Below are 13,622 nucleotides of genomic sequence, written 5' to 3' on the forward strand. Positions count from 1 at the left end.
CAGGACCCGCTTTCTCCTGGCGTTTTCCGGTGACAGCAGTACAGTAGGTAGGTGGGGCCGCAGCCGGTTAGCACCCCCTGAAGTTGGCTTGCTCTGCCATGAGCCGTTCAAAAAGACGGACCTTAGAGAGCGCACGTAGATAGTTCACAATTTCTGGAATACATACAACAAACATCAGTCTACACTTCGCCACACTGGTTAAGTATCTGTAGGAGTCTGCAAGCCGCAATGTGTAAGTCGGGTGCCCTAAAAATGAGTTTTGGTGGAGGCTTCATCGACGGCAAGCACCGGCTTGGCACCTGCACTAATTACACCACGGTGAAAATGCGGATTGGCCAATGTGCTGTATCTGTCTGCTAACTCTACTTTGGTTTTCACATCTGAGGTCATGTAGGCATTCTTCGTTGTTCACATAGAATTTTCGATATTCGTTGATTCAATTCCACGCTGCGTGATCGTTGAGCCGTTAATTCCCTGTGCTGTGTTCACTGTTGCAGCAGCCTGTCCCGAGACTTCGGGACCTACGCTCGCCCATTCGGCAGGCTTTGGCCGAAACGGCCGAGCGCTCAATCAATCCTGGAATTTTTTTCGTCAAACATTTGGCATGTCAAGCTGCGTCCCACTATGATGCGTCTGAGACAATGACGAAGAACTGGGCATCGACACTGAGGCTGCCCAAATCGACATTCCCGTAGGCATTCCGCTACGCGCTTCTATAGCTGGATGCCTTGAACTCACGCGTCCCAGGCCGCGCCCTCTGCCCGAAAAGCAGGAACAGTATATCCAACGATGCGCCGATGAATTCTACAAATGGCAGGCCGTTAACCGGCCTGCCGATGACGAGTTCGTCCTGCACGATGGGCCTCCGTACGCCAATGGCAGCCTGCATGCCGGCCACGCCCTGAATAAGATTCTCAAGGACATTGTTCTTCGCGTCAAGGTCCAGCAAGGTGCGCGGTTCGCCAGCACCACCTGACCCGGTCGACTCTAGACGCTGTTTGATTGCTGACCAGGGACATTGCACCCAGGTCGCCGTGTGTCTTACATACCGGGATGGGACTGTCATGGCCTGCCGATTGAGCTCAAGGCCGTCGGGGCCGCCGAGGGCAAGCGGATGTCGCCGGGCGCCACCCGCAGGGCGGCGCGCAATCTCGCCTCGAAGACGGTGTTGGAGCAGATGAAGAGTTTCCGAACGTACGCTGTCATGGGAGACTGGGAGGCGGCATGGAAGACTATGGACATGGCCTACGAGATCAGGCAGCTGCGCCTGTTCCAGAAGATGGCGCGTCGTGGCCTGGTCTACCGAAAGTATAAGCCCGTGTACTGGTCACCGTCATCTGGCACCGCTCTGGCCGAGGCTGAGCTGGAGTACAACGAGAATCATATCTCCCAAGCTGCTTATGTCAGGTTCCCCATTGTCGGGGATTACGGGCATCTGCCCGGCTTGGAGGGTTTCGGAGGCAAGCTGTATGCTGTTATCTGGACCACAACACCATGGACGCTCCCAGCGAATAGGGCCATCGCTGTGCACGAGGGTTTCACCTACCACATTGTCCGTTCCGGGCCGGATGCGGTCTTGGTCGCCGAGAATTGCCTAGAGCGTGTTGCGAAGGTGCTGTTTAGAGACGGTTCAGCGCCAGAGATTTTGAGCACAATCAACGGTAGCCAACTTACGCAGCTCAAGTACGTCAACATGCTACGTGGTAAGTCCGCACACCCACAGCCAATCATCCATGGCTCGTTTGTCACGGAGGGCTCTGGAAGTGGACTCGTTCATTGCGCCCCGGGCCACGGCTTCGATGACTACCTGGCCTGCTTATCGCTAGGAATCCCGGTGTCTGCACCCGTAGACGACGATGGCTTTTTCACCGAAGAGGCGTTCCCGGACGAACCTAGCCGGCTTAAGGGCATCTCGGTTATGGCTGGTGGCAATGTAGCTGTTATGGACTTGCTTGGAAACGACGTGCTGGATGTCCATGATTACCGCCACAAGTACCCCTACGATTGGAGAACCAAGCAACCCGTTATAATCCGGGCCACAGCTCAGTGGTTTGCCGATGTGGATACGATCAAGGACCAAACTCTGGCGGCACTTGAGGAAGTGCGCTTCGTGCCAGAGACCGGGCGCAAGAGGCTCGAGGCCTTCGTCATGGGCCGTAGCGAATGGTGCATCTCGCGACAGCGCGTTTGGGGCGTGCCGATACCGGCGCTGTATGAACCGAACGGCAATGCCGTCATGACGGACGAGGTAATCGATCACATCATCTCAGTCATCCAGGAAAAAGGGATGGATGCTTGGTGGACTGATGCTCCTGACGACGCGGCGTGGATTCCTGCTTCAATCCGGGGGAAGGCTGAGTACTCGCGGGGCCGCGACACGATGGACGTTTGGTTTGACAGTGGGAGTAGTTGGACCATGATGGACAAACAGGCGGACCTATACCTTGAAGGCTCGGACCAGCACCGTGGTTGGTTCCAGTCCAGTCTTCTCACGCGAGTGGCAGCCATGGCTGACCGGGGCACAAACTCTACCACAAACACACTCGGCCTATCTCCGTTCAAGACGCTCATTACACACGGCTTTACGCTGGACAAGGACGGGAAGAAGATGTCCAAGTCGCTGGGTAATATCATCTCAGCGGACGATGTCATGGACGGCTCGCTGTTGCCGCCTCTCAAGACCAAGAAGAAGGGAAGCGCACCAGTGGTCAAGGACGCGCTCGGCCCTGACGCCTTGCGCCTCTGGGTAGCCAGCAGTGACTACACGCGCGACATTGTCCTCGGCGAGCCGGTGCTCAAGACTATTCACCAGGCCCTTGTCAAGTACCGCACAATCATCAAAATGCTCACGGGCTCCATGCACGAGTCTGCCCGGACAGCCCCGCTGACGGCCGTTGACCAGATGGCTATCATCCAGTTGAAGGACGTCATGGCGGAGGTTGGCAAGCATTATGACAATTACGAGTTCAACAAGGCGTTTAGCAGCCTGAATCGGTGGATCACCAACGACCTGTCGGCTTTTTACCTCGAGGCACTCAAAGATCGCCTGTACTGCGGAGACGGTGGTGGCGTGCTGGAGCCTATTTTGGTAGGCTTTCTCAGGATGCTGGCGCCCATCACGCCGGTACTTGTGGAGGAGGCCTGGGAACATTTGCCTGGCTGGCTGAAGGGGGATGAGGCGTTGGTCCACCCGCTTCGACAGCTGTATAACGCACCCGTAATTGACCCCAGCCGTCTCACGCTCGACGAGTCCGAGCTCAGGGAGCATATGCCCGTGTTGATGCGCACCGGTGCAGCGATCAAGGCGGCCTCTGAGCTCGCGCGGGCAGACAAGAAGCTAGGTTCGTCGCTGCAGTGCGATGTGGTGCTTGACTTGCCTCAGGGCAAGGTGCTCACGACTCTGGAAAAGTACAAGGACGAGCTAGAGGCCATGTTCGTGGTCTCATCGGTTGAGCTTAATGGAAGTTTCCCGGAGGCCGAATGGAGCTACTCCGAGGAGTTCGATCTGGATGGCGCCCAATGCAAGGCCTGGGTGCTGTCGCCCAGGAAAGCCAAATGTCCCCGGTGTTGGCGCTATGTCGCACCCAAGGAAGACCAGCTCTGTGGACGATGCGAAGATGTTGTGGGCAGCTCTGTAGACTAGATGTACGAATTGTATTTGTATGATACACTTATATACTGTGCTATGCAAAACGGGCTTGAACTACTAGTAGAGTTGTGGCAATGGACATTGGGAGGCTCTGTATCAGGTACCATTTTATTCCGTATCCAACCTTAGGATCCAGCTGTATGTACAGTACACACGGAACTTCCATTGTTTGCACATCTATACAGTATGGTGCTTTATGAACTGGTGGTATGTACAGCACCTCCCAGGCTGTTGGGGGTGACTGGTGAGGTGGTGTTACTGTTAACTGTTAATGCCAAATGCCAATGGAGTCCAGCGACCCCACGGGCCGATAAGCCCTTGGCAGCTTCTGTGGGGCTGAACATTTTCTTATCGCGACTCAATCCCCAAAATTCCTCTTCTATCATGTTCCAGTTCCTCAGAACGCGAAACGTGACCTTTCGTGGGTAGACGACGGCTCTGGTCATGGATATCCTCAAAGTGCTCTCGAGGGGCATTAAACCAAACATCAAAAACAAAACCCAGGCCGCGACAGCCACCGCGCAGCTTCCCTCAGCCGGAGCAGTCCCCCACCCGCAGCTCTTTCACGATGTCGTCCGCGACGGCAGCCCCAGAGGCAAGAAGAGGAAACGGAGACGCGATGCGCCCGATCATGACGATACAACGGGCAGAGACGAGGAAGATGACGTGAGCGATGTGGATTACTTTGCACCAAAGAAACCATCCTCCGAGGCGGCGCACCAAAATGCCCAAACCGACGACGCCGCTCCATCCAAGAAACGCAAAATCAAGCTCCTAGATGAGGACGGATGCCGCCAGATCCTGCGCTCCCATCGCCTCAAGTTCACTGTTCTTTCAGGCCTGCAGCAGAATACCAACGCCAATGAGACGGCGCACCATGGCGAGGCAGCCGAGCAAGACAAGAAAAAGAGGAGAAAATCGGCCGAAACCGAGGCGGAGAAGCAGCCGAAAAAGGACGACCAGAAGAAACAAATTCACCCCCAACCTCTAACCTCGTTTCAAGATCTGAGACACGTTTACGACGTCGCGCCCCAGCTGGCCGAGAACATCTCGGCCCAAGGATTCCGCGTGCCGACCGAGGTGCAAATGGGCAGTCTGCCCTTGCTGCTGCGGCCAGACACGGCACTGAAAAATACAGGGAGCACTCTCACTGGAGGGACTGGGGGAGGGGTAGATTTCCTTGCGGTTGCCCCCACGGGCAGCGGCAAGACAATCACCTTTCTGATTCCGGCTATCGACGGAGTTCTGAAGCGACGGGCAGAGCAAGGGCGGGAAAGCGACGAGCATGTGCTTGAGGCGGTTATTGTGGCGCCCACGAGGGAACTGGCAAGCCAGATTGTGAACGAGGGCAGGAAGTTGGCGATTGGGACTGGCGTGAGGGTCGTGCTGATGAGGGGGCGTCTTAGGCTCGCTGCTGAAGATGTGAAGGGAAGTGATGATGCAGAGGGGGGTGAAGAGGAGGAGAATGGAGGTGAGGAGAGTAGTGACGAGGAAGAGAGCAGTGACGGAGAAGAGCCGGATGCTGAAGAGAGCAGCAAACCGGGGGGCTTCAAACCGCCGGCCAGGGTAGACATTCTGGTGACGACGCCCAAGATCTTGTTGAACTTCTTATCCGGAGGCAAGTCGGGACCTAGAAAGGTCCTGCCCACCGTCAGGTCCCTCGTCCTCGACGAAGCAGACGTCCTGCTTGACCCAATTTTCCGCAAACAGACAATGGGCATCTGGCGCGCCTGCACACACCCGGACGTCAGCTTGTCATGCTGGTCCGCTACCATGGCGTCCAACATTGAGGCCCTCGTCACCCAGCAGCTCGAGAAGCGCTCCAAGCGCGCAGACAGCGCGCCACGCCGCCCCTTGATCCGCCTCGTGGTCGGCCTCAAAGACACGGCCGTGCCCAACATCACGCACAAACTCATCTACACAGCCACCGAACCAGGCAAGCTGCTCGCCCTGCGGCAGCTTCTGCACCCGGTTTCGTCAGCCGACTCCGGCCCCCCGCTCCGCCCGCCGTTCCTTGTCTTCACGCAGACGATTGAGCGGGCGCAGGCGCTGCACGACGAGCTCAAGTACGACATACCGCTTGAGGCGGGCGGGTCAGCGCGCATCGCCGTGCTGCACTCGTCGCTGCCGGACTCGGCGCGGTCCAGGATCATGGCGCGCTTCCGCGCCGGGGAGGTGTGGGTCCTCATCACGACTGACGTGCTCGCGCGGGGCGTCGACTTTGCCGGCGTCAACGGCGTCGTCAACTACGACGTGCCCACTTCGGCGGCCGCCTACGTCCACCGCGCGGGACGCACGGGCCGCGCCGGCCGCGAGGGCGGCGTCGCCGTCACCTTTTACACAAAGGACGACGTGCCCTTTGTCAAGAGCGTAGCCAACGTCATTGCCGCCAGCGAGAAGCAGGCGGGGAAGGACCAGGGAGACCAGAGCGCAGCGGTGCAGAAGTGGCTACTCGATGCGCTGCCCAAGGTGGCCAAGGAGGATAAGCGCAAGGTCAAAGTCCGGGGCATCGAGTCGAGGCGATCCGGGGGTAAGGCGACGATAACGACCAAGAGCTCGTGGGAGCGGAGGAAGGAGCATAACAGGCAGCAGGCCATCGAGGCAAGCAAGCGGCGTAAGAGGCAGCAACGGCAACAGGAGAGGAGCGGCGGAAAGGTTACCGGTGGTGAAGCAGGAGAGGAAACCGAGTGGGGAGGGCTAGACGATTGATCTGTCTGTCTGTCGTTTTTGATACCCCGTTTCTTGAAGAACATACAGTTGATCTACGCTGAATCTATTGTACAAGTACACTAAACAAACGCTCCGCCCTTGCCGCGCCCAAAAAAAAAAAAGAAGAAAAAAAGAAAAAAAGAAAAAAAACCGAGGGAGAAAAGAGCAAATCATCAACATCCCGCCGGCTTAAACAACCAGTCCTCGGGCCTAAAGAACACCCTAAACCCGACCTGCCCGAAAGTTCCAATGGCACAAGCAAGGTCATGATACCCCTCAAGCCCGACAACAGGTAGATCCTGCTGCGCGTCCGTCTCCTCGTGCAAATTCCACCGCCCGCTCTCGCGCCCTTGCCGCGTGAAGAAGACGTCGACCGCAATCCTCTGATTGCCTGCAACGGCAGTGAAGGTCATGCCAATCCCGTACCGCTCGCCCGGGGCAAAGGGCTCGGTAAACGTCTTGCCCCCCCACCGGTCATTGATGAACCGGTGCCCGTCGTCGCCGTGCACCGCCAGGCTGCCCCGGTGCCAACCCGGCATGCGGAACTGCGGGTAGGGGAGCGCCGCGTACCCCAGTGCCAGGCAGACCTCGCCCCGCCGCGGGGAAGGTTGTATGACCTCGACTTCGTAGTAGATTGTTTTTGGGCTGGGCTTGGCCTGGGACTGGGAAGAGTAGGGGTAAGGGGGTGGGCTGGAGAAGGGGTTGCTAGGGAGAAACTGGGGGTGGGAGGAGGGAGGGGGGTTGGATGGAGAAGTGGAAAGCAGTGGGGACTGAAGCGACACCTTGTACAAAGGGGGGTAGGCGATGATTCTGTTTGGGTAAGTTAGTTAGTTTATCTCAAGTCCTCTTTCTACTAGGATTGGATGGGCAAGTGAAGGAAAACGTACGACATATCCCCAGCCTGGGGCTCGGTGTGTCCCTCCCAGACGCCCGGGGCAGTGCGGACGAGCGAACCCCGGAACCAGGTGGGCTGGATCAGGTTCAGGTTGTGCGTTTGCAGCATGTGCAGGGCACCCTCGACGGGCTCGCCCAGAGGCACGTTGGGCTGCAGCGGGTTGGCGGCACACCAGCGCTCGCCGGCCTCGGCCTGGTCCTCGGAGGCGTTGGTCGCCGGAGAGCGGTCCCATCCTGAGAAGAAGCTCGGTGGCGGCGGCAAGAGCGCGGTATCCGGCACTGCCGTCGCCCAGTCGTGTTGCGGGCTCGGCTTCTTGGTCTCGGCCTGCGCCGCGTGGGGTGGTGGTGGACCGGGAGGGGGCGCGATGTAGCTCAGGGAGTTGTCGTTCTGGCGATGGACAGCGCTGCTGTGGGATGGCGGAGGCCCACGGGGGGGAGCAAAGTCATCTCCTGGCCGCCCGTAGGACGGAGGCGGCCCCGGGGGAGGAGCAAAGCCATCGTCGCCCGAGGGTGGCATGGGCTGCGGGTGCGACGGCGGTGGTCCTGGCGGCGGGGCGTAGTCGTTGCTTGCTGAGGGGAGCTCAGTCGGCGGTGGATGCTGAGGATACATAGCCTGCTGTTGCTGTTGCGGTTGCTGGTGCCGTTGCTGGTGGTACTGAGCAGGCGTACTCTGCTTCGGCTCCGGGGCGTAAACTGGTTGCTGTGGCGCGTGGCCCGGAGCTGGTCGCGGCGGTTCCTCGTCGTAGATATTGTTCTTCTTGCTGCCAAAACACATGTTCTCTATTTCTTTTCAAGTGGCTGGATGACCACTTCTTGAAACCGCTAAGAATGAAAAAAGACAATCACAGACTGGAACGAGGTCTTTTGCCGGCGTAAGCTGTTGTCATAAGGGCGGGGTGAGAGGCCAACGTGATTGTAGGTGTGTTGGGCGATTGGTTTGTTGGGAGTGATCAATTGGCAAGAAGCTTTGTTTCCCTTGTTTATCCAGTTCGATAATTTTGTCGTTTCTCAACTTCCCACACTCGGGCTTTTCCCCTATGTAGACCCAACAATCTGTCCTGAAGCCGTTGTTGTACATACAGTTACAACCGCTTGAGCATATGATCAGGGGGACTGACGCAAGGTCGCAAGCGGAAAGAAGCTGAGGCTGTGCAGCCTGCCAAGACAAGCAAGCAGCAAGTATCTCGACGTCACACACTACGAAGTACTGTTGGAAATACAGCAGTGAGGCACGAATACTGGGCGAATTGGCCAGTGGTGATGGAATTCTTAGTGGATTGATTGATCAATTGTTGTTCAAAGTTATCCTGAATCTTAGGAGCTCTCTAGAGCCAATTTATCCTGGTAGGCGCGTAGGAGCAGTAATTTCCGACGTCACAGGCACGAAGTGGCCTGTGCCCAGGGGTGGTATTTCCAACAAGTACCTAGAACTACAATCGAATCCGGGCTAAGAATTACCAACGACGTTGGCGGCCTCCCTTCGGACGCATGCCCCGCACCTTCGCGGGTTTGCAATCTCGAGAGAACTCGGATTATGTGCCTTCAACGGATTACAAAGGATCAGGAGCCCCTATGGCTGAGTTGGCTGCTTGCACAGATCTACCTACCAGACTACCCGCAGTCACCATGCCGTCAGTATGCCAGGTTGATACCAAGTTGTCCACTCAAGATTTTAGTCAATGGTTATCGTGCTGAAAGGTGAGAGGATCAATTGCTAGATCTCTATCAAGTAGGATATCCTCCAAAAATCAAAAGAGTGTAATTCGACATCACACGATCCTTAGGTAGCTTTCTCGCCTCGGAGCACAGGTGAACTAACTTGATTCCCCCTTGCCCCTGAGCATCCAGAACTGGTCCAATCCATTCTCCCCATCCACCCCACCACCACAAGACTCAGCATGCTAGTTGTTAGACATAGGCATAAGAGCTCTCATCTTGCAGCTTCCGTCCAGTTTCAAGCACCCAATGAACTAGCCTCAGCTGCGTTGGGGTAGAAGAAAGCCACGACGCCGATGATGACGTAGGTAGCGATCAAGAGTGCGCCCTCGAGATAGTTGCTACGCCCATCCAGGACCAAGAAATTCGTGATGAAGGCCGACACGAACAAACAAACTGTCTCGAACAGAGTGAAGTAAAGCGTCATCTCGCGGCCCATGGCCCACCCGATGATGACAATAAGAGGCGTGACGAAGAGGGCAATCTGAATCGAGCTTCCCACCGCCACGCCAATCGCTAGATCCATCTTGTTCTTCATCGCTACCGTAATGGCCGTAACATGCTCGGCCGCATTGCCCACGATCGGTAGGATAATGAGGCCGATAAAAATTTCACCAATGCTGGTCGTCTCGACAAGCCCGTTGATCGAGTCTACCATGAACTCGGCGCACACGGCGACTAGACCTGTTGATACGATCAAGAGCACCACGGCTGCAGTTCGGGACAGTTCCTCGCCATCTCCGACAGTATTTGCGGCAATAGCCGCTCTTGGTACGCCAGCTAGGGGGATCTGCGAAGGCATCATTGCGCCGGGAGCCCCGTAGTACTGGTTCAGTCGGTCGGGCAGAGAATTGGTTCGGCGGATGCCATAGCGGACCCGGGGGACAGGGCCCGAAGGTAAGCTTGGCATCGCGGCATCGGCCGGCTGCGTGAAAACCGTTGGGGCTAGGCTCTTAGCCACCGGCCCAAGGGATTTACCGCGCAGGACATTGAACCGGTTGCGAGCTGCTACTGCCTCTGCTGTGCCCTCTCCGGGCGCGTCCGCGTTCACTGTGGCGAAGTCCACTCTCCGCGGTTCACCAGGAGAGGACATGGGTCCGGCCCCAGAGGCGGTGTTTTCGTCGATGGTCTCCCCGGCCGTACATTCCCGTGACTCCTTGCGCTTATGTTTGCGATGTTTCTTAGACGACCGGTGACGATGGTGACGCTTTGCATGCCGATGGGCCGTTTCATCCTGGATAGCCTCCTCATTCCCGTCGGGCGTTCCGCTGCTAGGCTTTGTGACGGCGATACGGGGACGGGATGATGGTTCCTCCGAAGGAGTTCCATCAGGCATGACCTTGGGATCGCTCGTGACGCTCGCACCGAAAGAAGATGTCCGAGAGCCCTCACCCGCTGTTGAGACCACGCTCGACTTGCGGCGTCGGCGCATAGCTCGCCTCATCCGCTTGGAAATGGTTCCCCGGGAGTGGTCAGAGTCGTTCGAATCAGAGTCGGTCGAGGAGCTGTCATCGGAACTGGAGGAGTCGAGCCAGTTGGCGACCGGGCCGGGCGTTGCTTCTTCATCGATGATGTGCTGTGGCGTAGACTCATACATGTATGAGTGGGAGAGCAGTTGGAAGAGGAGGTATATAATGTACACCAGCAGCAGAATCTTTACACAAAATCAGTATCTCGACTAGCAAGGTCGCCAGTGCCAACACTTACCACGCTGGTGCCGCGGCTGATCTTCAAAGACTGGGCGTCTGCAAGCGCAGTATCGCTGAACGAGGCATGAAATGCGGTCTAGGAGCATGTTAAGGCGATTCCCCGCAATATGGAGTCCTTTACGAACCGGTAAGACTAGACTAATCACACTCAAGCTCAAAAGGCAGGCGCTCATCTGGGTGACAGTGCTATTGTAAATCTGTTTTTGTTTAGCACTTATTCTGGCATCAAGGGTACGGTGACCGACCTGTTCCCGGAATCGCATTCCTCCAAGGAAAAACGACATGCCCAAGATGAGCAGGAGGTTGGACAAAATGGAGCCCAGTAGCGAAGCTTGAACAATACGAATCTCATTCTGGCCACAGTTAGTTGCTGCGCGTATCAGAAAGAAAAAAAAAACCAGAGCATACCTTGACAAGAGCGATACTGTTGACGGTAAAGAGATCAGTAAGCAATCATCCAGAGACTCAACGGATCAAACAGGTGACGACAAGGAATATCACTAAGTTGAGACGTGCATAGACGGAAATGCCGTTCTTGCTTCAACCAGTTACCAAGGAGGACGTACATGCTGCAGACCGTTAGTTCGATATACACAATCCCTTTCCATGGGCATGGACGGCTTACAAGATAATTAACTCTACGGCGTTGCCAAATGTCACATTCAGCAGGGCACCTAGAGAGTCTCCAAGCCTACGCGCCACCGTCTCAGTGGCAAAGCTCAGGAGCCCGGCGAGCGGGACGATGGCGATGGCGTTCATGCCAAAGACGAGACCGGGCGACATACCCGGGACCTCGTTGACAGCGATGCCGACGGGCACAAAGACAAGCAGCAAGTTCAGCTTGCTGTGCAGCAGGACCATCTTGGCGGTGCGCAAGAATCTCTGAGCAATATTCTTTTTGGCAACATCTTGGTCGTCCCCGGGACCTATGACAGGCCCCGGCTCCGCAGCCTGCGGTGATGGAGCGACCGGCGGACTACTATTACCGTGTGACGGGGCAGGGCCACTGGGGATTGCAGATCCGCCAGGCACGCAATTGGGCGAGCCAGGTGCTGCATTGTTGCCGATGTTGGCGGAGATGCCGCTCGACTCAATGGTTTCGGAGGCGCCGTGACGGCTTATGGGAAGGGTGTTGGCGTCAGGTTGTCGCGATGCGCGATCAGTGCCGCCATGCGCTTTGGTTCGTGCCCACGAGCGGATGCGATCAAGGTACGGGGGACTGGGGGAGGTTTCCTTCATCGAGTGGGCGTTGCAAAGGCAGTTTTCGACGCTGAGGTCGCAAGTATGTGGGGCAGCCGACGACAAATGAAGGAAAAAGCCAGGGGCTGGTTGTGGTTGTAAAGAGGAAACCTGAACTTGAAGTGTGGCCAGCAGGTGCACTTATACCGTGTAAGAGCGAGCCGGACTGTGACAGTCCCGCTAGAAGGCAAGCGATTCCTTCATCGCCATTGCGATTGCAGGGTTGGGTCCTTGGAAGGAAGCCGTGGTCCACATGCCACTCCCACATCCCGAACCCAGGCTCCTCTCTAAGGAAGGCGAGATGGGCACCAACAGATTCATTCTTCCGAGTCGTAGCACAAGACATGCGATGAGCGTGGAAGGATGTATCAACCCTTTACAAGTGGGCCTTTTGTAAACATAATGCTGCCGATAAGAATGTTATGCAGACAGAAGCCAACAGCCCAAGAAAAGCAATGACAACCAGATGACAAGAGAGTTGTATATGGCAGGCGCTGTACACTAGCACCGCATATCAAGCGTTGAGATCAGATCTAGATTTCCTGCCGGCTACGGGACCTAAGGTACGAGGGTACCTTCCCTCTCAGCAGGACTCGACCTCGCTTATCTTCCAAGTTTCCAGAGCATAAGGCACACTAGCTTGAGACTGGGTACTCGTAGTTGAGGATAAGGCAGCTGGCGCCTCCGCCATCAGCTAGTTGCCTCGGTTGCCCAGCAGAATATGCCCCTCCTCCCAAGGCCTCTGACGCCAGCCAAGCAGCCACACAGCCACAGAAAGCTTTGATTCCGCTTGCCAAATGAGGCCACTCTATGGAGTTACTATTGATACGTACAACTCTATGTATATAAGGTATCCATAAAAGTATCATTGATAACCTAGCTACGGAGTATACTGTGGTAGTCGTATCAATCTTTGAGGCACTACGGATTCCTTAGTGAAGAGTCTTGCTGGTTCAATCCGTCAAAAAGTTCGGAGTATTTACTACCGACGGCAATCCACGAATTACACTGTTGATAAAGGCGTCCACATCGTGCTGCGTAAGGTAAGTCTGACTGGTCGAGCTGGTATAGGACAATACTGTATCCGTACATACAAGATAACCGAGGTAATCTATCTGTAGCTTTACCGGGCCACAAGAATGACGTCACACCATCCCTAGAGAGCCTAGACTGCAATACAAACCTGGTATCCGTATTGTACATATAATACATACATACGTACGTCTGTACTAGTACCTCAACTTCAAAGCCCAACCGAAGCAATAACTGACTACCTCTGTATTGACTATAGAAAGAGCACAAACGCAATGATATGCAACGACATTGCAAATAGCGATGGAGGTCAAATCATCGCTGATCACAGAAATTGTCATCGGATATGATGCTCTTGACAAGTGAGGCCACATAAGAGGAGGTACGCGAGGGAACGCACATCAGCGCTGCAGTGACGGGAAAGCGGACACACCACATCACTTCACGCTCAGCACGTCGTCACGAAACCTGGCCGAAACCTCTCGGATAAGCATTCCGCAAGGGAAAATACCAAGCACAATCTCATGTACCGTACTGTCCATTGTGGGCTGAAGCAGATACGAGTAAGGTACAGTGTAATCCTGACTCGAATCTGGATTTCGTACCTGAGGTACTTGACCCACCATCGTCCCATCTCAAGTCATCAATCATTCACAGGTATCCTTCTGTTCTTG

The 13,622-nt window shown here is 55.8% G+C and overlaps 5 protein-coding genes across 5 annotated transcripts; 3 read left to right on the top strand and 2 right to left on the bottom strand.

Annotated features, from left to right (window-relative positions):
- The first annotated feature begins 378 nt into the window (after positions 1-378).
- Positions 379-3,702, top strand: N656DRAFT_774992 (isoleucyl-tRNA synthetase). The gene is made up of 3 exons (XM_064814380.1): positions 379-691; positions 748-950; positions 1,029-3,702. Exons 1-3 carry the CDS (start codon positions 642-644, stop codon positions 3,641-3,643), a joined length of 2,868 nt encoding a protein of 955 aa, XP_064674249.1. The 5' UTR covers positions 379-641; the 3' UTR covers positions 3,644-3,702.
- A 391-nt stretch (positions 3,703-4,093) lies between these two features.
- Positions 4,094-6,358, top strand: N656DRAFT_794959 (P-loop containing nucleoside triphosphate hydrolase protein; the record flags this gene model as incomplete). The annotated part of the gene is made up of 1 exon (XM_064817366.1): positions 4,094-6,358. The coding sequence occupies one exon, from the start codon at positions 4,094-4,096 to the stop codon at positions 6,356-6,358; it is 2,265 nt and encodes a 754-aa protein (XP_064674250.1).
- Positions 6,359-6,531: 173 nt separating this feature from the next.
- On the bottom strand, positions 6,532-8,027 carry N656DRAFT_765595 (uncharacterized protein; the record flags this gene model as incomplete). Its single annotated transcript, XM_064813416.1, has 2 exons — positions 6,532-7,168; positions 7,246-8,027. 2 exons carry the CDS (start codon positions 8,025-8,027, stop codon positions 6,532-6,534), a joined length of 1,419 nt encoding a protein of 472 aa, XP_064674251.1.
- A 649-nt stretch (positions 8,028-8,676) lies between these two features.
- On the top strand, positions 8,677-9,076 carry N656DRAFT_265374 (uncharacterized protein). Its single transcript, XM_064809052.1, has one exon. It carries the CDS (start codon positions 8,741-8,743, stop codon positions 8,945-8,947), a length of 207 nt encoding a protein of 68 aa, XP_064674252.1. The 5' UTR covers positions 8,677-8,740; the 3' UTR covers positions 8,948-9,076.
- A 130-nt stretch (positions 9,077-9,206) lies between these two features.
- On the bottom strand, positions 9,207-11,916 carry N656DRAFT_765596 (uncharacterized protein; the record flags this gene model as incomplete). Its single annotated transcript, XM_064813417.1, has 7 exons — positions 9,207-10,622; positions 10,676-10,753; positions 10,803-10,874; positions 10,923-11,030; positions 11,086-11,101; positions 11,244-11,246; positions 11,303-11,916. The coding sequence occupies 7 exons, from the start codon at positions 11,914-11,916 to the stop codon at positions 9,207-9,209; spliced, it is 2,307 nt and encodes a 768-aa protein (XP_064674253.1).
- Positions 11,917-13,622: the final 1,706 nt, after the last annotated feature.

The sequence above is a fragment of the Canariomyces notabilis genome (genome assembly GCF_033297395.1).
Source record: "Canariomyces notabilis strain CBS 508.74 unplaced genomic scaffold N656scaffold_2, whole genome shotgun sequence".
In the NCBI taxonomy this organism is placed as follows: Eukaryota; Fungi; Ascomycota; class Sordariomycetes; order Sordariales; family Chaetomiaceae; genus Canariomyces; species Canariomyces notabilis.

Coding starts and splice junctions, on each gene's coding strand:
- N656DRAFT_774992 (XM_064814380.1), top strand. CDS start 642: ATGACGAAGAACTGGGCATCGACACTGAGGCTGCCCAAATCGACATTC. Junction 692..747: donor CTGCCCAAATCGACATTCCC/GTAGGCATTCCG, acceptor CACGCGTCCCAG/GCCGCGCCCTCTGCCCGAAA. Junction 951..1,028: donor TCGCGTCAAGGTCCAGCAAG/GTGCGCGGTTCG, acceptor CATTGCACCCAG/GTCGCCGTGTGTCTTACATA.
- N656DRAFT_265374 (XM_064809052.1), top strand. CDS start 8,741: ATGCCCCGCACCTTCGCGGGTTTGCAATCTCGAGAGAACTCGGATTAT.